Source organism: Ammospiza nelsoni, chromosome 3 (assembly GCF_027579445.1).
Source record: "Ammospiza nelsoni isolate bAmmNel1 chromosome 3, bAmmNel1.pri, whole genome shotgun sequence".
NCBI classification, from domain to species: domain Eukaryota; kingdom Metazoa; phylum Chordata; class Aves; order Passeriformes; family Passerellidae; genus Ammospiza; species Ammospiza nelsoni.
Window position 1 is genome coordinate 4,171,674 of NC_080635.1, and position 26,612 is coordinate 4,198,285.

The window sequence follows — 26,612 nt, forward strand, 5'->3', positions numbered from 1 at the left end:
CTGATTTGTGTGAGTGTTGATCCTTTGAAATGTCCCACTGTGTACAAGCCCAGAGCACAGCGTTGGGTTTCTTCACCGAGCTCCAGCTACCAGAGCTCAAGGCAGCCACCACACACACAAAAATGGAATAATAAAGCATGTTTTCCAGGCAAAGCCAGAGCCACTGTCTCCTCCAGAAGCCTTTTAAAATGCAGAGGGGTGAGGGAATGGGGTGGTGCACGCAGGTGAAAGCCCTGCTCGGATGCACAGCAGGAATGCTGACTCTTGGAAAGGCAGACTGCTCCACCTCAAAAGCAGGGCTGACCTGCAAGGAGAGGCTGTGCAAGACTCTCAGTGCCTGGGATGCACAGCCAGGTGTGCTGCTGGGTGGGAAGGGATCCAGGACAGGCAGCCAGGGGAATGGGAGCAATGGGAAACCCTTGGAGAGCAAGGCAGGGTCTGGGGATCCCCGTGGAAGCACAACCACCTGTTTCCTTTTCAGGCCCATTAATTCTCTATCCTTGCCATTCCACTGCACTTGCACAGAAAATCTGGACTGTTCCTAATGGAGCTGAAAAGATTTAGTACGTGCCAGGAGTGCTGCATGAGAGTTTTTGGGAAAATGAGCTCCAAGCCACATTGGCTGTGTTGGTGAGCACCGTGCCTGATCCTGAGGGATCAGAGAAAGCTGAACAAAACACTGAGTTTTACCTCCACAAAATAAACCAGACCAAGCACTACTGCAGGACTGAGTCAATAAAATAAAGTTGGAATGCACAGTGAAGACAAGGAGCATAAAAGCTTGTTACAAAACAGTCACTTACAGGAAAAGTTCAAGTGTATCTTGTAATATCCAGGGAAGCAGTGCCCAGCTCACATAAGCTTTCCTCTTGCTTTTAACTAAGTGCAATTAACTTTCCTCAGACACAAGAACAGCAGGGAGGTGCTGTGCTTCCATGTGAACTAACCAGTGTTTTTGGTGCCCCAGACATCGACGAGTGCACCCTGCCCCCGTACTGCCACCACCGCTGCGTGAACACGCCCGGCTCCTACTACTGCCAGTGCAACACTGGCTTCCAGCTGGCATCCAACAACCACACCTGCGTGGGTAAGCACTGCTGGGCACTCCCCAACAGCCCCCAGACACACAGACACCAGCACACACCTGCCAGGCACACACTGAAAGGAAAGCAACACCAACCAGGAAAAGACTGAGCACTGAGAGGCTCCTCTGCGAGTCAGCCAAGAGTTACAGGAGGGGTGGAGAAAAATTGAGAGTTTTCTTGAATGTCTTATTTTGTTGGCATAGCAGATTTCCAAGGAATATCTAAAGCCTTATATTCAGTATTTAATCCTAGACTGAATTATTCTTTCAGTTCTGCTTTATTATTTCCTGATATTATTCCCAGTTCACACGACACAGGCCAGAACTGGGAATTAAAGGAATCCTACACCTCTGCAGTTAGGGGCAATTTTCAGAGTCACATTTTATGAAAAATCCTTTCCTTAGGATTTTTCCTCCTGAGAAGCTGAGAGGCCTCAGGAACAAAATGTAAACAATGATTATCTGCTGCTGTGGAATGCAACAGGTGGATCTGTAATTGGTCTCATGGTTATTTCTAATTAATGGCCAATCACAGCCCAGCTGTCTGGACTGTCTCAGTCACAAGCCTCTGCTATCATTCCCTTTCTATTCTTAGCCAGTCTTCTGCTGAAATCCTTTCTTCTATTCTTTTAGTATAGCTTTAATATAATATATATCATAAAATAATAAATCAAGCCTCCTAAAATATAGAGTCAACATTCTTATCTCTTCCTTCATCCTAAGATCCCTGCAAGCACCATCACAGGTAATTTACCTCAGCACATGGTAAAGAAAGCCTTTAGGACACATTTGAATATCTAGAAAAAGTTAAAAATTGAAACAAGTGCTGCTAAGAGTGACCTTTCAGCTGTGATGTTGCCCTTAGAAATAAAATACTAAGGGAAGCTGCACAGTAAAGCTTTAAGACTGATGTCCAGTTTGAAATCATAACATCTGTTCTAGAAGGATGAGAGTGATAACAAAAGGTAGCTCTGTCTGCAGAAGCACAAAGAGAATGGCTATAAAATCAAGAGACTGGTGATGGAGATGGTCAGCTCTTTTCGTGTATGTAAACTCTATACTTTTATATATTATATAGTTTTGTATTTTATACAATACATTTTTCTATGTATTATATACATAGAGAAATCAGGCTGTGTTTTCCAGCTTCCACCATCCCTTCCAAGCATTGCCAACCCTCACCAAGCACCCTGGCACACTGCACAGCTCTGCACTGAGACAGGAATTGCTTGGTTCTCACCAAATCACAGGATTTTAAAATTTGCCCATGGACGCAACAGAACCAGGTGACAAAAGTCACTGCCTTGTCCCTTTCCATGGCTCAAATGGAAGGTGGATCCTCTCAGCACTTGACCAAACCCCCCTCTCCTGGCTTTCCAGCCTCATCAGGCACATTTCTACCAGGTAAAGGGGAGGAAAGCTTAAGGAGAAGATTTATGAATGGATGATTGCTGCATCAAGACAAACTCCCATCTGCCCCAGCAGCACTTGACAGCTGTAGCTCTTACATTTGTGTCACGACTTCTGCCTCTATTGAAAATGGGTCAATATTTCTTGGGAAACGAACAGAACTGGGGCTTTGGTCACCAAATTCATTCCTCCTGGTAGTATTGGAGGAGGAATGATGTACATCCTTTGCAATGCTGCCAGAAATTAACTCAGAGGGAAAAAAAAAAAAAGACTTTGTGATGAGTTTTCCCTGTTATCATTCATTTTCAGGACTAGGAGGTTGATTATGCAGAGAATTCATATCCTCTTCACTGGCTGCAGTTTTCTGAGTGCCTCATCTTTGTCAGTTTTTAGGTGTATCTGTAAATTTACAGTGTTGCTGACATTTATAAGCCATGAACTCAAAGGTTTTTCTCCAAGCACTGCTCTCTGCTCATGGAGATATCTGATAAACACAAACATGAATTGAAAATATTCAGGATGGAAATAAAAGGGAAAACATTAAAATCCACAGACTGACAGGAGCAGCAGTTAATCAACAGTCTGTGCCAAACAAGGGCTATAGATTCCAGAGGTGATTAGACTTAGATAAACTTCCCATTAAAAATTGCTTCTCTTCTCATACCAGTGTCCTCAAAATGTTCTTGGGATGGGCAACACCATGGAAAATGTAGCACAGAAAAATACCTTCCCCCAATATGGTCTAGGCCTTAGAGCTCTGCAGAACTCTACTGGCCTCAAAGGCTCATGTTATAATTGCAATGGAATTTAAAAGAACAAATTTTCAGAGTAATAAATAGCTCAAATAAATCTTAACCACTGCATGCTGAGAGGTCTTATCAGTATGTGTTCCTTATATCAATTATTTATAGAGACTTGGCATTTCATACCTGAAAAAAAGGCACTGGAATGTGCAGCTTAATAGCCACATTAAACATTTTTGGGAGAATTCATCACACATTAGAATAACTCTCATTCCTGGAAAAATACTGGTTTTTACATGGAATGTAAAGCACAGATCTAACATTGCTCCAGTGTCTGCAGATCCACATTGATAGAGCCAACTGAGCTTCTGCTGAGCAACAGGCCCAGTCTAAGGACTAATCCACCAAGCCTAATTACCACCTACATGAGAAAAATATCTCCTTTTTCCTTTCAGACATAAATGAATGTGATGCCAACAACCCATGTGCACAGCAGTGCTACAATATCCTGGGTTCTTTCATTTGCCAGTGCAATCCAGGCTTTGAGCTAAGCAGTGACAGAATCAACTGTGAAGGTGAGACTTTTCTTTGTCTTGGAAAAGAAAATTTTGTTGTTTTTATTTGCACTGAAGCCTTTCTGTGAACTAAGGGACAGAATAGAAGTGGAGACAATCTGTGGGTAGAGTTTGTAGTCAAAACCCTAAGGATATTTATTTTTTATGGTACAAAGGAGGCTAATTTACACTTGAGTAGCTGCAGCTGCTCTCAGGTACAGGTAGGAATGGGTCTCTCCATAGCAAGTGCATAACAGGACACAGATTCCTGCACTTCAGATCCCAAGTGGGAAGAAAGATTTCTGAACCCTGATTGCACAAACTCCCTGGAATTGTGGGTGGTCTAATGCTGATGATCATTAAATGAATTGGAAAGGAATGCACAGCAAAAACAAGGGCAATTTTGTGTGTTGTTAGGCTCCTCCGAAAACAAAACCTCCAATTCCTGATTTAAGGGGCCCACAAGTGTGCTTTTGAGGTGCTTTGCAGCCTGTGTACACAAACAGCATGCCCCCTGTACAATTACACAATCAACACTTTATTTCCTCTGCCAGAGGCACCACAGGGGTGCCCTAATCTCCTCTTGGACACATGATGACCTCACCCTTAGAGCCCACAGCCTTTCTACCAGCCTTGCAGGCAGAGAGGTCCCTGCTTCAGCTCTGCCCTCCCCAGTGAGCTGGGAGAGCTGCTACAGATGCTCCCTCTGTTTAACCTAATCTTGGGTTAATAATTATAATAATAATAGGTTAACCAAGCTGCTTACCCTAATCCCATTTGAACAGAGCAGGGAACAGAACAAGGACACCCCTGAGCCCAGCCCAAGAGCTGGGCTCAGCTCAGAGGTAGGAGGAGGGAGGTCTGTGCTTGCCAAGCCAAGCCCTCCTCTTGATGGGTTTAAACTCATTTCCTGTTGATGGCATGCACTGTTCAGTTCTGTTTCACACCAGGCCTCCCTCACGAGGGACTGATGGATACACAAGGATAAAGAAGCAGGGGAATGGTATCCACTGATTATTATTAGAAGGCAAAAAAAAAAAAAAAAAAAATCTTTCTCTCTTTCCCAGAGAGCTACTCCATGAGTGTAGGGCACAAGTACAAAGGCAACATTTTTTGCCTTACTAACTAATCTCACAGCTGTGGGTTTTTTCCTCAAAGTCATCACATTTTGGAATACTGCAAGTATACACAATTTCAAGAGTTATTTTCCCAAATCTGTTCTGAAGTCTAATTTAGCTTCTGCTTCCTCAAATCCAAACTTCTTTTGGAGGGTTACTGACAAAATCCCAGCAGAGCTAACCCTTCCATTCTCAAAGTATTAAGCAGCACATTTCAGCTTTTGGATAGCTCTTTTTAGATACTTTTTTCCCCAAGCATTAAGCTATTACATTTAGTTCTGCAACAAGGTAAATTTCAAAAGCCAATAACACAAAGCTCTTTTGCTCTCTGCAGACACTGATGAATGCAGAACCTCAAGTTACTTATGTCAGTACCAGTGTGTCAACGAGCCAGGGAAGTTCTCCTGCGTGTGCCCTGAAGGGTACCAGGTAGTAGGAGGCAGGACATGCCAAGGTAAGTGCCCTCCCCTTGGCAGGCTCAGCCCTGAGTTTTTTACACCACTTCAGGCTAAGGGTGATTGCTGGATAAATGGTTGTACTGCCTGACAGGATTACTGTGGTGATAGCAGAAGATATGTTGATAAAGCACTTGATGATTCATTAAATATCTTTTAATCTCATTTGAATCCTTTAGCTCAAACTCCAAGTCCTTTGGATTCCTAAGACAAAATTTCAGTTTTTGCAGCCCTCAGGTAAAGCTTGGCTTGGATGTCAAGGTAGTGGCTCTAAATTTCAGATCAACATCCCTGAATAAATCCAGGTCATGAAACATGGATTTATATCATGTTTCTTTTCAGAGAGATTCCTAAATCCAGTCACAGTAAAAATTAAAGATATGTTTCTTCTGATAAAGGAGAAAAAAATGCAAGCCTTCAGCAGCTTAGATAATTTGTGTGTAGAAAAATAAACATTCTGGCCAGGTGCCACCAAATGCTAGGATTTTCAAGTTTGTGGTTTTTTCTCAGTGATGCTAAAAGTCTCTGCATCTTTTTAGAATACACTGTTCTGCAATATTCTAAGTGCAAGAACTATTGCTTCTGTAATGCAGAACCAGGCTGAACAGAAAATATTTTTAGAAATAAAGAGGTGTGATAATTAGGGCCAGAAAACATGAGAAAATAACTCTTCTTTATGAGCATTTTGTCTTACAAAATCCTGCTTAACTTCTTTTCCTTCTGAAGAACAACAGCTGACACTGAGCATTGCAGAATGGTTGATTTAAGCATATAAAAACCTATTTGTGCCTTCCAAGAGATTACATTTGGATAAAGCCTTTCTGTGCCTGTATGAAATTTAGGAGACCTTGTGGGTAGACAGTGGGGCTCTGGCACTGACAGGAAATAGAGCATTAATGCAGTGCAAGGCTCACAGTCTCCACCTCCCTTCAGGGGTCTTTTCTCAGGCAAAAGAAACTCTACTTTGCACAATACATGAGTTTTCACTATTTCTTCTAAAGCTATTTTGGTGAAAATGTAGCCATTAATGAAGCACTTTAGAGCATGAAGCCCAGGTTATAATAACTGAGAAGCCACAAAAGGCAGGCAATCACAATTCTTCCTTGAGACCTTTTTCCTCTGTCTCCAGGACACCTTTGGCTGTAAAATCATTCTTTGCTAATTATAAACTTGACAGCCCTTCCACAGTTGCATTATATATGATTAATGTGCATCTCCAGTCAGCTAAAAACATTCAGTCTTGCTTAACACCCAATAAGCAAGTTTATTCCACTTCTGCACAGAGAAATGCAGACCTTTATAGCCAGGTCCCAGAAAACAACACAAGGACATGGAAAGCTGATGGGTTTCAACAGACAAACAGATTTTTTTGTAGTACCTTTGTAGCAACCCTGTTTCCATCTGCTTTGACACAGCATCTCCTTCCTCCTAGATATAAATGAGTGTGAGACCACTAATGAATGCAGAGAGGATGAAATCTGCTGGAATTACCATGGAGGGTTCCGTTGTTACCCCAGAAATCCTTGTCAAGAGCCCTACATCCTTACCTCGGAGAAGTAAGGGAAAACTGAAATCTTGTGTTTTAGGCTCATCCTGAAGAAGGGCCATGAAGGAATGAAGAGAACTTTGTGTTTTAATGCCTTTTGCTGTGCTCTCCCCTGTCTGTGTGCAGCCGCTGCGTGTGCCCGGTGTCCAACGCCATTTGCCGGGAGCTGCCCTACTCGGTGGTGTACAAGTACATGAGCATCCGCTCCGACAGGACCGTGCCCTCCGACATCTTCCAGATCCAGGCCACCAGCATCTACCCCAACACCATCAACACCTTCAGGATCAAGTCTGGCAATGACAACGGAGAGTTCTACCTGAGGGTGAGTCCTGGGGGCACTCAGACCCTGCCTCCACACTGCCCCATCCTTGTGACAACCCCAAAGGTCCCCAGAAGGCTTCCACAACACCCCTAAGTTCAGCAGCTTTTGCTGCTTCCTTACCAAGTGTGCTCTGTTTCCAGTTTTTAACAAGCCTTTAACTCTTCTACCTGAAAACCCTAAATGGTGACTCCAACTCTCAGGAATATTTAGTCATCCTGGGACAGCCATGTCAGAGTCACACAAAATAACTCCCTGCCTTCCCCTCTCTGTACCAACATGTCAGATAAATCTGAGGACACAGATAAATCTAGGACATAATTATAGAAAGATTCCTTTTACAGTTACATGAATTACAATTCTTATTTTACAAAATAAGAAATCAATAACAGCATTCTAGAAATCCGTGCCCCATCCCAAGCTAAGCTCAGGGCAACTTACAGTGCTGTTGAGACATGATTAAACCTTCATTTCCCATAGGAAAAACCAAGGAAGTTCAAAATACTTGGGATAGCAGTATTTCCTGTTAGTGGGATACGTTCAAGTAGATACACATGAATGGAAGCATCTAGAATATCTGCTTTCTAAGCAGATGTTTTTGGGGTTTTTGGGAAGAAATCTCATTTTCCTGAACCCCTATAATATTTACAAATTCCTGGGAAATCCTTCCTTCATATATGGCTTTACACTCACTAAAACAGATTCAGCACAAAAACCTTCTATCAGAAATACAGTAATTGGGAGGTTTTCATGTTTGATTATTTTCCTTCCAATCAGGAGATTATGGGCTTTTGATAGTACAGCAAGTGTACCAAGCTGTGGTATTGCCATTTACACCACATTTACCCAAGGTGGGAATAGGGAACTACTCAGCCACATATCATTTGTTGTGACATAACAAATCCAGGGGAAAACACTGGATTACAGGTTACACATCAAAACCCCCTAACTACCCCCAAAATACAAACAGCTACTTGCTTAAAATAAAAACAAGATCACTGCAGGTCCCACTTGGGTTAGACCCCAGTGTGGCCCTCAGACTGACCCTTGGAGTTCTCACCTCCTGTTGCCACCCAACAAGAAATCACAGGCCTTAAATAAGGAAGCACCTGTTTACCCTGCCAGGGGACTGTGGTAAACAAAAGCTTACTTGGAAGTTAGTCCTACTGTTGTAGTAAAATGCTGAGCTGGCTCCTGGATGCAGCAGATGGGTTGGATTCATCTGAGCACCCAACTCACATGACATGGGAAGAAAATATTTGTGGTAGGCAAAGAGAGAGATGGAGCTGACCCATCTGGAAAAGGCAAAACTGTTGGACAAACCAACAGCATAACCCCAGATTGGGAAAAGAGCTTTGAAGCAAAACAAGATGGGGATAGCAATAGGCACACACCAGTAACAAAAATTCCTAGTGTTTACAAGGACAGCACAACTTCTGGAGCATGAGCCACAAGACAGAGTTTTGAGTTTCCCTCCACTAAACAAACTACCTCACTGTTAAAGACATTAGAGCTCTTGTTTCACTTGTTCTCCATTTTAAAACCTGGTAGATGGAGTTAAAACAAAAACCATCTTGGGATAGATTACCACTTCCCACATCCTCTGGGGTAGTCAGCATAACCAGGAACAGATTTTGCAGCACAGTTTATTCCTGTGGGGCTCAGTCAGGTGGAGCTTTCCCTGCAGCACAGCCAGGTGTGAGATTAGCCATGGCCCTTTGGAAGTGTTAAAAGTGCCCTTGCCTGGTGCAGGCCTGTGCTGAGGCAGAGCCGTGAGGGAGGGGGCACCGCACGGAGCCGTGGCACAGCAGCAGGAGTTGCTGTGGGCTGGGCTGAGCCGGGCTGTGCTGTTGTTGTTGCAGCAAACCAGCACGGTGAGCGCCATGCTGGTGCTGGTGAAGTCGCTGTCGGGCCCCAGGGAGCACATCGTGGACCTGGAGATGCTGACAGTGAACAGCCTGAACTACCGCACGAGCTCGGTGCTGCGGCTAACCATCATCGTGGGCCCCTACGCCTTCTAGCGCCCGCAGCCACCCCGCACCAAAGAATAGTACCCAAAACAAAGCACTATTGTTATTTATAGATTTTTGCTCTCTTTTTTAAAAGAACTTGTTTAGTAAGTTGATCTGTTATTCGCACGTTACACCTGTAATTCCGAATTAGTAGATGTGTTCCATAGTATAACATGGGCATTGTCACTTTCTGTATAAAGATTTAAATCTTTTTTTATTACCTTCCTTGGACTAGATACATACTATGCTTTTATATGAGAACTGTATGTTCATACTATCCTGTAAAGCTTCACACACCCTTCCTAGCCAAATAGGTCATGCAATTTAAAAGTGATCTTCTGTTTTGTTTTTATTTTAAATTCTAATGCAGCTACACTGAATCTCAAAAAAGAAAAAAATTATGTAGTACGAATGATACACAAAGTAACAGTTATCCGATAAGCTAAAATATATTTCTTATTTTTAACTACTTTGTAACAAAAGGCAACAGTAAATAAAAATCTATTTCTGTAGACATTTATGTGCTATCACAGTTGGATTTTCTAATCTGGGTTGGAGGTAAAGTGACATTGTGAGAAATGCTTTGCATCAGGTTTTTGTATGCAGATTGTGTTAACCATACCATGGAATAACATTACGCTCTCTCCAAGAAAAATAGACCATAGGAAGAAAATATCCCCAACAAAGAAACTCCAAATGGGAAATCACCAGGCAGGGCACAAATGTCCATGAGAACACTGTTGGTAGTTACTGCTCAGAGGGAGGCAGCATTTTCAGACTGAAGTTAACATATTATTTTCCAGAAATATTATGTTGTATACTAAGAATTGAGTGCATTTTCTTATTAAGTTATATCATTTTCAAGCACTCAGTCCTGTTCTTGCTCTTACAACTCAGATGTATCATGTACAGTGTTCATAAAATTTATTTCTAATTCAAGAACTAATAACATCTTTTGTAATATGTAAAATCTTATTTCTTGTTTAAAATGTAGTAGTTAATCCTTTGATGTACAAAATTTTTAATAAAGATCTTACCATATTGTATTTGGTCTCTTTAGAGGTAGCTTGTTACTACTGCTGTTATTGTCACATACTGTGGGAGTTGGCAAAGCCGTGTTGAGGTCTGAACAGTCAGGGGGATCCAGATCTCAGCCTGTACAGGATGAGTTCTTGGAAGACTCACAACACAATTCCTTTGTAGAAGAACGAGCCTGCTGCCTATTGAGATTTAGTTTTACTGACAGCAAAAGTTCAGAGCAAAACTTTGAGCGGGCCACAACCACTGTGGCTGAGGGCAACACATCCCCCTGCCTGGGCAGACTGCAGAGCAGGACCCCATTATCCAATGATCATTCCTGCAGGAAGTCATTTGTGGCTTTAAACAAACATTTCATCTGCCAAAAGGCTCAGAGCACATGGCTGCAGCACAGGCCAGGAAATGGTGCTGGTGCTGGGTCACATTCTCTGCCTGGGGCCCAAAGCAGTGGGGTGAGACCCCCAGCACTCCTCATCCCTTCCAGCAGGGAGGCGCTCCCCAGGACAAGTCCAGTTGCTCTGTAGTGGCATTTAACTGGGGTTTGCCATGGTGAAAAGTCTGTGACAGAGTTTGGCTTGCAGGGAGCACCTTCCTCCCCATTAATGGCTCCAAGCCCACTCAGTCTGAAAGGCAGCTCCTCCTTCCACACAAGCACTGAGCAAGCTGCCTCCAGCCTCCTGCATGCAACTCCCATGGCAAATGCTCACCTCTACACATCCTTTAATCAACTTTGTCTGTCCATGTAGACTGCCTCATGAGCTGTGCTGCCTCTCAGGCACACCCTTCCACCCCCAACATCAGCACTGTTCTTTTACACCAACTTTTAACTTCCAAATTGCGCAATTCAGCATTGCCCAGTCCAAGAAAATCAGTTTTGGTGCTTTTGTGGGCAATTCTCTTGAGAGGTGCCCAGAGGAGGCTCAAGTGGCTTTGCCTCCTTAAGGGCCCAGAACTTGAAGGGCACCAGGCTGGTCCCTGGAGCAAATTAAGGAACCCACAAATCATCCCTGAAGTCTCCAAGCTGCCAAGATCTGTCCCAAGGATATTCTGTACCAGTTTTTATATCAGTTTTACCAACAGCTCTTTTAAGCCTTCGTTTTAAAACTCTGCTCATCTGACAGTAACCCAAACTTGAACACTTTATATAAAAATATTTCTACACCTCTCAAAGGGTAGGAGCAGCAGAGGCAGTTGCACCTCACACATGTGTCCAAGTCATGCTCAGCCTGCACACCTCACTGTGCAGGATTCTTGGCTCAGTCCATTTTATTTACACACCACTGCCCTGCTCCCTGTCTGTTTGCAATATCCAGGTGCCCAGCAGATCACTGAGAGCCCAAAGTGGCCAAGTCAGAGGCTGTCACAGCTCAGGAGGGCAGATGCAGCCATGGGTCACTGTTCTGCAGGCTGGTTCAGCCTGAAGGTGGTCACTGGGCGTGGGCAGCACTTCCATGAGCCCGGAGCTGGAATAACAGCAGCCCCTCCAAAGCAAAACAGGAGCTGAGCAGAAACTGTCAGGGGGTGGCTGGTTTTGTTTTGGGTAGGGGTGGGGTACTTGACTGAGCCTGAAAGGAGCCCACAGTCAGAATGAGAAGATGGTTCAGAGCCTGAACCAGGAGAGCTTTTGCACACCAAAAACCCTGCATGTTTTTAGGAGAGAAACCTACAGGTCCTCCAGTTCTCCAGGCAAGCAAAGCTTCACCTGCTCCCTACAAATTGTACAGAAGTGCAGCAAACACACAACAAGAGTTTGAAAAGCTACTTGGATTATAAGAGACACTAAAATCCCAAGAAGTTATGAGAGCAGAGTGTTTGCTCAGCCTTCTCTGTATCCCACTGCCATGACCATTACCAAGAGCACTCTCCAGGAAGGATTCTCATATAAATCTGTCAATGTTGGAGAAGAATCTAAATCAGGATCACATGCAAAGTTTAGTATCTTCTCAGAAACAAAACAGGGAGAAAAGAGAGGAAAAAATGGGATGAGTTAACAGAATTTAAGGAAATCAAAATGCAAGTTCATTCACTTCCCCAGGACCACCTGAACACAGTGCAGTGGGATTATTTTACTTGGAAGGCTCACAAATGCAAGTTTGTTGTTGAACCCCGTTTCCATAGCTGCAAAGAGTTGCTTGTGTTTTGAATGATCATCCATGTTTCTAACTTCATAAGTCTCCTAATAAAATATAGAACAGCTGCTGCCCCAGTCAGCTGTTGAGCATATGGAGCCCACCAGGGACAAAGCCCACTGTTAACATAGAGAATTATTTTTAACGCCCTCACATATCTAAACCTCCCCATCATCTCAGCAAAATGGCACAATTCCACACTTCCCAGCTGGGGGAACACCTGCGTCATGCAAAGCTCAACTGGGCTGCATCTGCTACAAAACCCAACTTTATTTCATCTGGCCAGCAGAAAAAAGTGATCAGCCTCAGTGAATAGGGCAAAAAGTTAACTGTGCTCTAGATATGGGGAAAAGCAGATGTCTAGTTAAGATGTTTATACAGCAAACATTTCTGTATATATTAGGAGGAAAGAGAGCTGTTTAATAAAACAGGGTTGGGTTAGAGTTGCCAAAGCAAATTTGAAGGGCATTACAACAGCTTTTGTAATTTTTGCATGGGAAAAGATATGAAATCCTGTTTTATATTGATTATGTGCATTGAACAAGTAATTTTTTCAAGTGACCTCAAAATTAACTCCTTAAAGTCTCACACTTACTGTGTGTATTTGCTCAGTAGAAAAAACTGCAAATATGTCACAGAAACATGACAAGGTAGCACTGAAGGCATCCCCTGATTTATTCTCTGCTATCTCAGCATTCTCCTTGATACTGACTGAGGGACCAAGACACAGCAATACTTCCTGCAGACCAAAATACTGGAACCAGGTGAGCTCCAGGTTTTGTTTGCAAACACCTTCACTGTGTCAGTCAAATGCTTTCTCATGAGAAAAATTATTTTGCTTTCTGCTCCAGAATCCCAATCGTCCCAGAAGCAACATCAGCACTCTGCATCCCTGCTCCCTCACAGAAATGCATCTGGATAATTAGTATTTTTTAATGTTCATAGTATTTTTGTAACTTCTACCTAACCACAAAGTACATTTATACTGAAACAGGATAAACATTCAAAATGTGCAGCTCTCAGCTAAGCACTCCAGCAGCCCCTGCCCTGCAAACACACTGTGCTGCACTTCATTGCATTGCTGTAAATAAAACATGTTTTTTTTTCCTCTCCCTCCAACCCTTAAGACACCCACTAAAACTTCTGCAGGTCCACAAAAACCCCCAAAGCAAAGACATGGCCCATCCCCATCCATACACCTGAACAAGCACACAGAAAGGCTTTCAAATGGAGCAGCCTGCCAGCTGGGTTGACAAAAACAACATATTTATGCTGTTAAATTCTGAAACCAGAGCCATGGAAGTTACACAGGCACCTCAAGGTTTAAATGCTGCCAGTGCCACTCCAGAAACATCTGAACCTGTGACCACCTCCTCTGGAGGGGTCACATTTTCTTCTTGCACTGGAGTGTTTCTGGAGTATCTCTGTGCAACATACAGGAATGTTTCCTATACAGAATATATACAACAAACACCCATGTGGGAAGTCAAAAGAGCAAAATTCCTGCAGGCGGCATGGAAACTAGGAAAACAAACAAATTTTGGAGCAAGGGCTGCAGAGGGGAAGCCAACATACCAAAACAGCAGGGTAAAAGGCATTATTAAAATCAATAAGTCATTCTCTGAGAAGCTGAGGCTGTACATGAACACGGCAAATGGAAATGTTCCTGAGCTCTGCAAGGTCAGGAGTGAAAACAAACACGACAGGCCAAAGGAGCAGCTTGCAAATGCCTGCACTGGCAAATCACAACTCTCCCAATCACAGCAAAAGCAACATCCCAGGAGGCTGATGGGGCCACACATCGGGGAGACAAGCAAAAACAATAATGCCATGGCAAAAAAAAAAAGAAGTGAAACTTTCTGTTGCATGTCTGGAGGAGGAATTTGGCACAACAGCACTGTGCCAGAGCTGCTCTTACAGGCAATGTATCAAAGGACCTGCCCCAGAGTAAGAAGTGGATAAAAAAAGGGGAACAGAACGCTTTGTTAATGATATCCAGTTGTTCAGGTAAAGATGAGCATCCTCTGGAAAACAGAGCCCTTACAGTGCTCTGAGTATTGAGCTGGAAATGCCAAATAAAACCAAAGGGGATAAATGCAAAGTGATGCACATGCAGGAAGTGATCCCAGCTTCATTTGAACAGCAAAGGCCTCTGGACTGACCACCACCTCCCAGGAGAGCATCAGGGTTATGGCAGACCATGCAAAGAGGAAACCACAACGCCACAAAGCTAATCCAGCATCAGGAGTAACTGGGGATCAGAGCAGGGAACAAAGCTGAACCTTTGCACACTTGTGCAAATTCACTACAGCATAAACACAGCTTGGAGCTTGAGTCCTGTCCCCTTCTTACAGCAGGATGCTGGGAATGTTAAAGCCCAGAGCAGGCTGAGATTTAAGTGCACACATCCACAGCAAAGCCTCCCAAGAGCCATTAAATACGTGGCTGTCCTGGACAGGAGCCTTTCCCCTGCCAGGGAAGCATTTCCAGTTTGCCATGGGCAGCTCCAGAGCTGCTCACGCCCTTGCCAGGAGCTCTGCTGTCAGCACCAGCCCTTGTGATCCCAAATGCCCCAAACCTGGAAACATCACCAAGAGAAGAGGGGAGCAGCCTGCACAGAGCACTGGTGCTGCCTCCATGCCTGCACTAGTGAGGGCTTTGTGTAGCTGCTGCCAGCACCGCGTTCGGTGCCCAAACATCACACCCAGCTCAGCAGTGGCCACAACTGCATCAAAGCCAACTCAGCCAGCAGCAAATGTTTGCAAAAAAAGTCACCTTCAAGGGAGAAAAACTTCACTTCTGCCCAGCTTAAAGGCACTGCCTGGGGGAAGGCAGCAGGAACCAGAGCACTGCAGACAATGGTGTTGCTAGGAAAGCTGTTTCTGCACACACTAATTAATGAATTGATCCTCGGAGTGATTAAAACAGATTTGCATTTGCTGCTTTCTCTCCCCAAAATAAATCAGGTTTCAGACAATTTTGCAAACCAGGATCAGTCCAGAGACTGGACCACAATATTTAATAGGGCTGTTTTGTTTCAGGAGAGCTCTACAAGTTGGCAGAGGTAGGTAGGCAGAGAAACATGAACCAACATGCCAAGAACTCTCTACAAGGCCTGTGATTCTGTACTAAAAACCAAATCACAAGGATCAAAATAGTAACATGAAACTTTAATGGGGTCAGGAGATTTCTGCCTCTGCTCTGGTATGATGAGGAGGAAGGATTTGAATTGTACAGTGAACATGTCCAATAAAGCACTGACATTCCACGGACAATCAACCATTCCAGGCTGAAAGCTACTCAGTTCTAACACAAGCAAGCATTTGGCAGGAATGTTTCCTTACTTGTTTTAAAGCTTTTTTACCTGCATTCTCTGGGGAGACAGACCTTAACAGGCCACAGTGCCATTCCTGTGAAGCTTTACTTTGTGCTTTGCACAAAGGCTGTTTGCATATGAGTATAAAGAACAGCTGGAGAGGCACCACACTCACATCACAGCAATCAAAGATGCAGATAAAGCTCTCCTGAAGGATTACTCACATTACTACAGGTGTAGGATACTGAAAAAAATGAAAATCCACTCAGTACCAACATCCCACCCAAATCACCTGCCTGCAGGTACCCAGGTAATGGAAACTCTTCTCTAAGCTGGCAGCTTGTTGGCACAAAAGAGAGCACTTAAGTCACTATTCATCTTGTCATAATTTGGTGCTTGTACCTAGGCCAAAATCCCTAAACCAGGCTATTTGCAAATGTTAAGTCCAGTAGCTTGGTATGTTTCTCTTCCCCAGGCTGGGATAAGCATTAACCAGCTCAGGAAAAAAAATAAAACATACTCATAAAATTTCCAGATTCTGGTTTTTAGCCTCTATTACTGAATTTACAAGACTATTTTGAATTTGAGCACTGAGTGTTCAAGCATGTTTTGGAGAAGGGTGGAACACCCCCAGCCCTTCTTACTCTGCCTTTTCAATGGGCTTTGGGCAGCACCACAACACATCCTCCACCACAGCATATTTTTATTTGAATTTAACCCTTCCACTGCTGTTATACTGTGCAGGGATATTTGTTAGCTCTGCACAGAATATTTCTTCACCCCTGGGATCACCCAGATTTGCACACACTCAGACACTTGGGATCAAGGCTTTTGGTCTGCTTGCTCCTGACTACCATCACCCAAAATGAAGATACTGTGCTTCAGGGCAGGAAAATATTTTCTGGAAATTTAGAATGACCAGCCTGGCCTTGAAAAAATTACAGTGCTTTTGAGCAGTGGAAGGTATTTGGTGATAAGGGGGTGCTGCCTCACACCACAGGCCCCAAACCCCTTGTGACCAGCTATTTAACCTGGGGTATTTCAACAGCTGTCCTGGGCAGAAACTTGCTGAGATTGCCTGAAGTCCCCAAAAGGATGTAAAATATTTGTAGTAATTCCCTGAACAAGCCCAAGAGGCTTCCTCGAAGCAGAGCCCTCAGCTCTGTTGACTTGCTTTTTTAAAAGGTAATATAAATTCCACTTACGCTGGTTTGTTTTGATGTTGAAAATTGGTCTCCATAGACATGGTTGAAATCATGCCCTGCAGCACCGAGGCTGGAGCCAACAACCACACAGCCCTTTGCCAGTGCAGAGCTCAGGAGGCTTCAGAGGTGGAAATGCCATCCCACCCAGCACAGCAGCACCGGGGGAGCGCAGGGAAAGGGACAGGGAGCCCCATCCCACAGCTGGGGCCACCCAGGAAGCCTGTGGGGTTCCCCCCACATCAGCCTCAACCCATTGCTCACACATTTCCTTCACCAGGCACTGACAAGCCTTAAAGAGCACATGGGAAGGCTAAAATATTAATTTTTGTTAATTTTTCAAGCCTCGCTTCCCTGTAGGAGCTCCTTCGAAGGCTGACATGCAGCTAGGACCACAGCAGTGTTTGCCAAGCAGAAACAGCAATAAAAAGAAATCAGGGTGAGCCAATCAGGGGGAATATATGGAGAAATGACAAGTCGAGGTTTTTATATGGAAATTTCTATCGAGGGTAGCATTCCTGTCTAACACAAGCATTTTAATACTTCCGGATGCAAGCCCCAAGCCAAAATCCAGTGAGGTCTGATGTTACAATAGTGTTTAAGCTTAGGGATGCTGAATGCTTTGCAAGAGCTACAGGTTTTCCCAGTGCCAAAAACCATGCAGAAGAACAACAAAAAAGCTTTTAATTCTGCCCCAATGACCCCTCCACACTGTCCCAGCACAGAGCAGAAACAAGTCCTGAGGCACCAAACCAGCCAAGTGGATTTGAACAGAGGTGCTGATAAGCCTGCCCACCCCATCCCCAAAAAAGGGGATGGCCTATATTTGGGAAAGGCAGGAAATGGCCTGTAATATTTAGGAGACCATGATTTCTATGACACTGTTTTTCTCCCTTCTCTGAAGCAGCTCTAAGGCTGCTTCAGGCACCCCATGCACCACCCTGGGATGGTTTCACAGCACTCCCCAGCACCACAAATCCCAGGCAGTGAGGAGGAATTCCCTGGAAAGCTGGCTCAGGCTGGGATGAGGCACAGGATGGCCTGGTTGAGGGGATATCGGGCAGAGATCAAAGCAGGAGACGCTGCCCAGGTCAGCAGTGCAGCGAGCGCGAGCCCACGAGCGATAAAGTGTTCAGAACAGCTTGTCCCAGAGCTGCTGCTCTGCCTGCCAAGGCCCATTTCTGCTTGGTTTATGCACCATGCCAATTCCTCCCCTATAAGATTAAGCTGCCTCCAGGCAATTTTAACTTACACATCTGATATTTGGAGCATTTGCCATGCTCTGCAGCTCAGGAGCAGGCACAGCCCCTGTGCTGCCACTTCCCCTCTTCACCTCACATCACCTTTGCAGAGGCACTTGCTCCCATTTAAGGGCTCACATCTTTTCTGTGATTTTCAGACATAAAGGCAATAAAATTTTTCTGAAGAGCAGGACAGAACCATCAGTGCCATTGAGATCAACACTTCAGGGGCATCAACCTGACAGTAAAGAATACAGGACCTGTTCACTTGGATATATCCATCATCCTGGAGGAGAGTTTCCCCTTCTTAAGATTGTTCAGAGCTCATGAAATCCATTAATTAATCACAAATACCCAACCTAGAAACAAATAAATGCTGTTTGAAGCCTAAAAGCTTGGTTTCAAGACCATTCCAAGTGGTTCCAAGTTAAAAAGGCAGATACCAAATTAAAAATACTCAATCTTGAAAGTCTCCAAATTCCTTATTTGTTTATTTATCCAACTACACATGAATAATTTTAGTCTAGCACAGGCCTGTTTGGGTGCCAGATCATGTTTGCAAGTCTGCCCTGTGAAAGGCAAATGTACAGCTGAACTTGGATGCCATGCAAGTATCAGCCAGCTATTAGCAGTGATTGCTAAACAATTTTTGCAAAAATTAGATCAAACAAAGCTCAATGCCTGTGGTTGTTGCTGGTTACCTCTGTGAGGAAAACAGTTACTAATACACAACTGGTTGGGCTCAAATGATAAATGTAATTAAAAGGCTGTAAACAGTAATTCTACTTTATAGAGATTTTTTTTTTCCATCATTAAATCTAATTTCTGTACACACTAACAAGTGGACAGACCTAAAGGGACACTTGTGTGCACAGGAACCACGATCACTTTGATTCAGCTCACAAAACATCAGAAAATTTTGCAGATGAACCTCCAAAACCATTGGTTAAACCACTCAGATGAAACAGTTGTGTAACAGAGTTATAAAGAAGACCATGGAAAAGCAGAAGAGGAAAGAAACTTCCTGAGGGTTTGGCATTGTTACTATTAGTGGTGGCTGAATTTTGCCTCATTTCCAATGCAGTCAGATCTTCAAATAAAACTTGAACACCATCTGTTTGCCATGATCCAGAGACAACAAGGGCTGGAGACCAGGAGTCATGATGATGGCAATAGTTACACACAGGTTTTGCCTACAGATCCAGCCTGGGACCTGTGAGAAAGGCTCTACCTGGAACAGGGGAAAAAGTTTCCTCTAAATGCAAACCCATTTCTAACTGAATCAGCATTGGATGTGTGGAAAGAATATATTTACAAGGGAAAAGATTTTACAAGAAAATTTTGCAAATGTAATCAATTCCTGTATGGAAAGAGTCTCTGGAACAGCAGGGCAGAAAGCACTGGCTTTACAGCCACTGGGCAAGAATGGTTTGCAAAACCTCTGCACCTCAATCTGTGCTATAATTATACAGCTCATTAGTTTAATCACTAACAACTCCAGACTCTTCATGCTGAAATCAAGAATGTTGCTTTTCTGATCGGGGAAGCTCTCAAAAATCAAATTTTTTAAAGCTGCTATTTTTTAGAAGGCTGACAAAACCAAGAACATTAAAACTCTATGTATTCAGGAACTAAAGTAAATCAACTAAATAAACATCCAAAAAAAAGCACCAAGAAAAGCCCTAAAGCAAACTTAATTGTGATAACTGAGTTTAATGATGATAAATGGCAAAGCTCATCATAAAAAAATTACAGCTGAAACTTCCCCCCAGTATTACTCAGGGCAGGTTTCACTCCACTTAACTCGGACAACAGGAACAGGATTCACAATTCATTTAGTCAAGGAAAACCTGCGGGGAGCAGGAGGGCTGGGGAAGCAAATCCATAATTAACTCCATTTGCAGGCACAGTTATGATATGAGTGTGCATTAATCCTTCATTTGTGCTCCTAAATCTGTAGCCAAGATTTGCACATTTCCCTGAATGAGAATAAATCTGTGCAAGGCTTTGCTCTGACATTTGCTTGGTGTTGAGCCCACTCTGTCCCAGGCAAAAACAGCCCAAGTTGGCACACAGAGTGTCCCAGCCCTCCTGCCAGCAGCACAGGCCAGGGGACACAGACAGGCTCCTCAGGAACTCAGGGGTGGCAGCACAGCTGTGCCAAGCTCCAAGGGCCAGGGGGCACAGGCAGGCTCCTCAGGAACTCAGGGATGGCAGCACAGCTGTGCCAAGCTCCAAGGGCCAGGGGGCACAGGCAGGCTCCTCAGGAACTCAGGGATGGCAGCACAGCCATGCCAAGCTCCAAGGGCCAGGGGGCACAGACAGGCTCCTCAGGAACTCAGGGGTGGCAGCACAGCTGTGCCAAGCTCCAAGGGCCAGGGGGCACAGGCAGGCTCCTCAGGAACTCAGGGGTGGCAGCACAGCTGTGCCAAGCTCCAATGGTCAGCCCAGGAGGTGTCATGGGCAGGTTATAGAAGCGAAACCCCTTCAGGAAGTGTTGGGGAAGATGAACCAGGAAAGCCTTATAGATATGATTGTCTGGCAAAAGATTTTGAGACTATAGAAACTATAAGTGAGATAGAAATAAAAGCAAGCTTTGAGATACCTCAGTTACTGAACAACTGGAAAACAATGGTGAGGCCAGCTGAAGGTGATCCCCTTTTGATGAAACAACACCCTCTGCCTGCAGACAGCTCCAAGGGTCAAAGCAGACCCTACAGCTTGGCAGAAGGGGCCCAAAGAGGAGTTTTTAGGGTTTAAAATGTAACACAGTGTGGTAGTGTAATGATTCTTACAGGCTGTAAGGAAATGCTATAGGGTTTGTATATTGTACTAGATTGGTTAGTGAGAATTAGAATATTCAACACAGAAGAAGATTTATTGTATTGTAACAGGAACCTCGTTCTCTTGCCCTTTAACTCTCTCACTCCCTCATCCTCTCTACCCCTCTCTTCTCTCAGGCTACTCTGAGCTGTGGCTGGCAGCTCCCAGCAGGGCCCTGCACCCAGGCCCTTTGCAATAAACCCCAAGTTCCAGACCTGGCTTCAGAGATCTCTCATCTCCATCCATCCTGACTGTCCTACAAGGAAGCATCCATTCCCTCCCACCCAGTTAAAGGCAGGTGCTGAACAGCCCCCAGATTGCACAGAAGCACCCTCAGCAGTGCTGCACTGCAATCCTCAAAAGCATTTTCCCTCTTGCATTAACCAAGGCCTTGTGCTCAGGGCCAGCCCTGGCCAGGGATCCCAATGCAGAAGCCAACAAACCCCAAACCTTGCAGAGTCAGCCAAGAAATTGGGTTTTATTCCAGAAGCTCACAAACCTCAGAGGCTCCAAATTCTTCCCAGGGTTAAAAAAATCAGCCCTGGCCTCAACATTTTGTGGCATGGCAAGTGAAGAGAGGATTTTCTTGGCATCGTTTTTTTTTTGCACAGCCTCCTTAGAGGCTGTGAGTTTGCTGGTGCCCATCAGCATCTTGCACTGCACCCCTATTATAGCAGAAATTGCTGTGCAAGCCCAGCCATGTGCCACTGCTCTCAAAAGTATCAGGGTCAGGAAGAAAAGACAAGATTTACAGATGAGAGGTTTTTTTCTGCTCATGGCAGGTACAGAATTACATCTGCTTGAGGATTTCACAAGTAGAAACTACCCAACAGTTGCTTGGAATTGGAAAATAGGTACAATCCTAAAGGAAAAAAATTCACTGAGAGAAGATTCAGCAAAGAGCTCAGAGTCAATGATACCCTGGATGTTGCTGCCCTGGCTTTGTGTTTCCATTTGCCTGTACACTCAATCATTTTTAATATCCTTAAAGCACAAATAATTAAAAATAATTTATTAAAAGGTGTTTTTTTCAGAACTGTGTTGGAACTTCTAAAGGCAGAAGGATAGAGTATCACCTGTCCTGGGAAAAACATGCTGGGAGTTGCTGATAAAGATCATTCCAGTGACACAGCTAAAGACCAGGGAATACCACTGAGAAACTTCTGGTCTCCTTCAGATGCTCTTCCCACCCACCACACAAACACTTACAAACAGATTATAAAGATCAGGTTTGGGATGCTCTGAAGACAACACCTGAAACAAGATCAAGGCCAAACACCCAGTATGAAGTTATGAGACAATAAAATAAATCAAAGGTTGCAGCTGAATCACTGAACTGTTACCAGCTGTGGAGCAAATACCTGTTACTGGGAGCAGCTGCTACTTCCCTATAAAATTTTACATGTTTTGCACATTTCAGACCCCAAATCAGGGTTGACTGTAGTTTTAAAAGGCAGATACCCCATTAACATAAACAATTACCACTCTTCTCCTGCTTTTACTAACACTGGCATTTTTCAAGCCAGTTGCAACTTGTGCAGGTAACTGTGTGAATTAAATACCACACTGAATTCTTTACTAACTTTTCTTTCAACAAGGTAGCAATGTGTAAGTATAGCTATAGAAAGTGCTGATGAGATTTATAACTGAGTCCTGACTATAAATCATCTTTTTATCATCCCCAGAAACTTTTTATTGCTGTTTTCATCCTTCATTTTATAGGTCATATATCCTCTCATCAGGAGAACCTATATCAAGGTGTAGCTCTTACTTCATACCCCAAAATATAATACAGATTTTTCCCCAAGGAAAAGAAAAAATTAATGCAAACATTTAGGGATTCCAAGGAGTCCTTTTGAGGAAATATTTGCATTCATGGTAAAATTCCAAACCTCCACACAAAGAGCTTGACCCAGCCCTGGTGAAGCCAGTGACATTTGTCACAGCAAGAGGATGCAGCCAAACAAACTGGAAATGGATCAAGACATGGCAAGGGTTGACAAACTGCTTCATCATTGGCTCTTAATTTAAGCTTAGACCTCCTTTACAAGGCAAGTGGGTGAGAACAGCAAAAAAAATCCATATCAATCACCACATCCACACAGTTCCCAACTCCTATTTATAGCTTTGCTTTGAAAATGAGGACAAAAATGCAAAGCACCATGCCAAAAGGGAACAGCCAGGATCCACAGGACTCTGAGCTGCAAGGCTGCTGCTTTATTTCAAGTGTGCTGTCCACCACACTCTGCACTGCTGCAAGTTCAGGCCTCATCAACATCCAACTCCTAACAAGATTTCAAAGGCTTTTCCCTGGAGTTTCTCAGAGAGCAAAGAAAAAAGGGATTCAGTGGTTGAGATTCTTTATTGATGAAGAAGTTGTGGTCAAAAATCTCTCCTGTCTTTCTCCACTATCTGGACCTTTCTGCTTGGCACCTTCAGCAGCTTGGAGGTTTCCAGAGCTTTGTTCTTTGTTAGAGAGGCTCTATGAATCACTGTCTTGCTTTTGCTTCTCTTATTTGAAAATGCCTCTTAAATTTTTATTGGTTTAAGTAACCATTAGATAGCTATTGCAAAATGTCAAATCCACATGTAAATTAATCACAGCTTTTCAGCTTGGGATTTGAAAAGCTCCAAATTCACCTTTTTGGACTGATTTTGTACCATCACCCAACACACACCAATCACAGTTTGCCCTTCAATCACTCAAGGAATTCAGGGCCTTGGGTCATTTCAGACCTTCTTGTATTCCTTGGTATTTACTATAATTCCCATCAGATGCATTTAATATTACAGCTTTGTCTCTTCACAGCCAACAAAGATCTGCAGGGCTTCTCAGGGTGACACAGAGAAGAGCCCTCAAATGGGATTTTTGGAGTGTTTTCTAGACTACAAATAATTAACTTGGGCACCCAAAAACTGACTTGACAGAGAGCAAGCACACATATCAGGAAGCTTTGTGCATGAGGTTCACACACAATGTTCACTTACATTTTTTACACTACAGGTCAGAGTCATTATAGTGAGTAGTACACAAGTAGTGTTAGAAGTGGTGCTAATTCAGTTTAGAAATCAGGAATCTGAACATCACCCCACACATGCAGAGTGCTCTTGCATTCAGCTTTGCTCAACTCTTTTGTTAAAGGCACAGCACTGAATGATCAGAGCTCACAGAAATGCCGAAAAGGCTTTAAAATCGCACCTCTAGGTGCTTCTCTTTAATCTATGAATTTAGGGTCTCTTCAGCCCCTCTCCACTCCCATTGCACACAAAAAGGGAAGAGCAGTGTCCATAGCAAATTCTGTAAACTTTAATATTTCTGTAGATCTATCTATTCGCTTCAAATGAAAAATCCTTTCTGTGCCAATCACTCACCCATGTAAGTTAAGAATTGACATGAAAACCAAGCCGTTGTTTTCTAGTACTCCATAAACACTCAGGGAAGTTTCCAAGCGAGCCACGGAGGGGTTGCGCGGGCAGGAGCTGCACCCTGCAGGCACCGCCAGGGAACAGCGAGAACGGAGCCCGGCCCGCGCCGTGCCCAGCTCACCAGTGCCACCGTACGGCAGAGGGGGATGTTCAATAAATACACACCAAGTCACGCAGTTTGGGGTTTGACTCTGTCCAGAGAGCTTCCCGCCAACGTAGGCACGGTATTCTCAATTTCTGTACTGCAGAAAAGCCAAGGCGTGGTGAAGACCCCTCCGAGAAAAGAGGGGAATTAAAATGTGATGTTTCACACTGCCTTGAACACTTGTTATTCAGTGAAATGGCTAAAAAACAAAGTAACTCACTGTGGTTGCTCATCCCTCTGATTTCCTGGTGCAGTGTTCCAGGCCCATTACTAATTTCTTCCCTCTGTCCAATGGCAGGAGCAGCCCCCAGCACAACACCCATTGCCAAAGCATATTAACCACTTCAAACAAAGTAATTCACTTCAAAGCCACACTGCAAATAAAGGAACACTTGCAGAATCTCACATACCACAACAAACAGGTCTATGTATTTAATGAGTAAATATATACAAGCAGAACCTCCACATGGTACCTGTCCTACCGAGCTGGAACATTCCTGGTTCCTGGGGAGGTGGTGAAAGAGAAAGCAGCTCAATAAAGAGATATAAAATACAAAGGTAGCACCATTAAAAGGACAGGGTTTGTTAGAGGGAAGAGTTTTCCTTTCATTAGATAGGAATACACATGAGTACAATGTACATCATTATTTCAGCACAATCCAGACTGAGCAAGAAAATTCAAGTGGTTTTAAGTGTCAAAGCACCCAAATGCACAGCTCAAGGACGTTGAAAACTCCTGGAAGGTAGAACATAGAGGCCTTGTGTCTGAGTAATATGGAGGGGTTTCATTCAGAACATTCAATCACTGCCCACCCCCCTGCAGAGCTGCCCCTGCCAGCTCACAGAACAGCTTTGAGTCCAGCCCCCAGCACAGCTACAAGGTCCCTGCAGCTGGACACAAATTTCCTCTCCAGCCCCTCAGTTTCAGGGGCTGCTCCCACCCTTTGCTGAGCCTGTTTTGACCTGCCAGAAGTTCCAATTGCCCAGGTCTGGGTTTTTCCTTCATGTGAGCCGCCTAAGAGCTGGCCTGTGGAGACACATTGCATCCCATACACCAGCAGCAAGGCTTGGCAGAACCCAGCTTATTGATTTATAACATGCTTTAACTCTCAAGATAATAAATAAGATAAAAGAGAGGTCAAGAAATTATGAAGGAGTTGACTTCACTAGTTCAAGTAAGGAGCTCATATTTTCTTTAGTGTTATGCTTCTGTTGTCTCCTACCACAAGGAGGAAAAACAAAGCAACCACTCTCCTGAAGTCCTTCACTAAGTTTAGGCTGCAAGCAATAAAAATTAGGAATCAAATTATTTCAACATTTGCTGCTGAAAAGAAAAAAAGATGATACCTTATGTGTCTATTACACTGTGGGCATGACACACAGGCTTTACACACATGTACATTTTTGCTACTGACACATCCAAGCAAATCTTCTGGAAAATAAAAGTGTGCTCTGACATTTATTCAACCCTTTACCTTTCTTACTTGTTATAGAGTACAAAAATAAAATACAAAAAGACCCAACACAGCCAGCTCACTTTAGAAACCACAGCACTGGTTTGGGAAAGAAGATTTGCATTTTTAACTCTCTCATGTGTTCAAGCAGCCCCATAAAACAAATGGTTGTAGAAATCTCCAACTTATTTGGCAGGCCAGCACAGCTTCAGCTTACTCACCTACACCTTCTTCTTGGACAGGGAAGAGCAGAGGCTTCAGTTTACTCACCCGGACCTTCTGCTTGAGTCCACCTTCCATTCCCAGGGCACAAGGAATGCTGCAATTTCACCCCTGCTCCAGGAGCAGAGCAGCACAGAGCCCTTAGGAACCTGGAGGAGAATGAAGGGAAGGAAGGGTGGTGCTGCCCTAAAATAGCATGAGACACAGGTGTCCCAACAAGATCCAGGAAGCAAATAGGCAATTTGTTAAATGCAATCAGCCCCCCTTTTTATTTCACTCAAATTAAAGATTACACCCACCTGCCACAGCCATTGTGATTGCAAAGTTCATCCATGTGCGTTTTCTGAAGAACACTGAGCCACTGGAGTTACAGCA

At 43.9% G+C, this 26,612-nt stretch overlaps 1 protein-coding gene and 1 long non-coding RNA gene across 3 annotated transcripts in view; one reads left to right on the forward strand and one right to left on the reverse strand.

The window, feature by feature from the left end:
- EFEMP1 (EGF containing fibulin extracellular matrix protein 1) overlaps positions 1–10,287 on the forward strand; it is a 45,362-nt gene extending 35,075 nt beyond the window's left edge. For both annotated transcript variants that reach the window (XM_059467760.1, XM_059467761.1), the window contains exons 6-11: positions 968–1,087; positions 3,693–3,812; positions 5,244–5,363; positions 6,797–6,920; positions 7,037–7,232; positions 9,092–10,287. In XM_059467760.1, the coding sequence (XP_059323743.1) occupies positions 968–1,087; positions 3,693–3,812; positions 5,244–5,363; positions 6,797–6,920; positions 7,037–7,232; positions 9,092–9,250 (839 nt within the window). In that variant the 3' untranslated portion in view covers positions 9,251–10,287. The remainder of the gene's footprint in view (positions 1–967; positions 1,088–3,692; positions 3,813–5,243; positions 5,364–6,796; positions 6,921–7,036; positions 7,233–9,091) is intronic.
- LOC132070753 (uncharacterized) overlaps positions 1–26,409 on the reverse strand; it is a 48,013-nt gene extending 21,604 nt beyond the window's left edge. Inside the window, exon 1 of the long non-coding RNA XR_009418037.1 lies at positions 26,286–26,409. This is a non-coding gene — a long non-coding RNA (uncharacterized LOC132070753). The remainder of the gene's footprint in view (positions 1–26,285) is intronic.
- Positions 26,410–26,612: the final 203 nt, after the last annotated feature.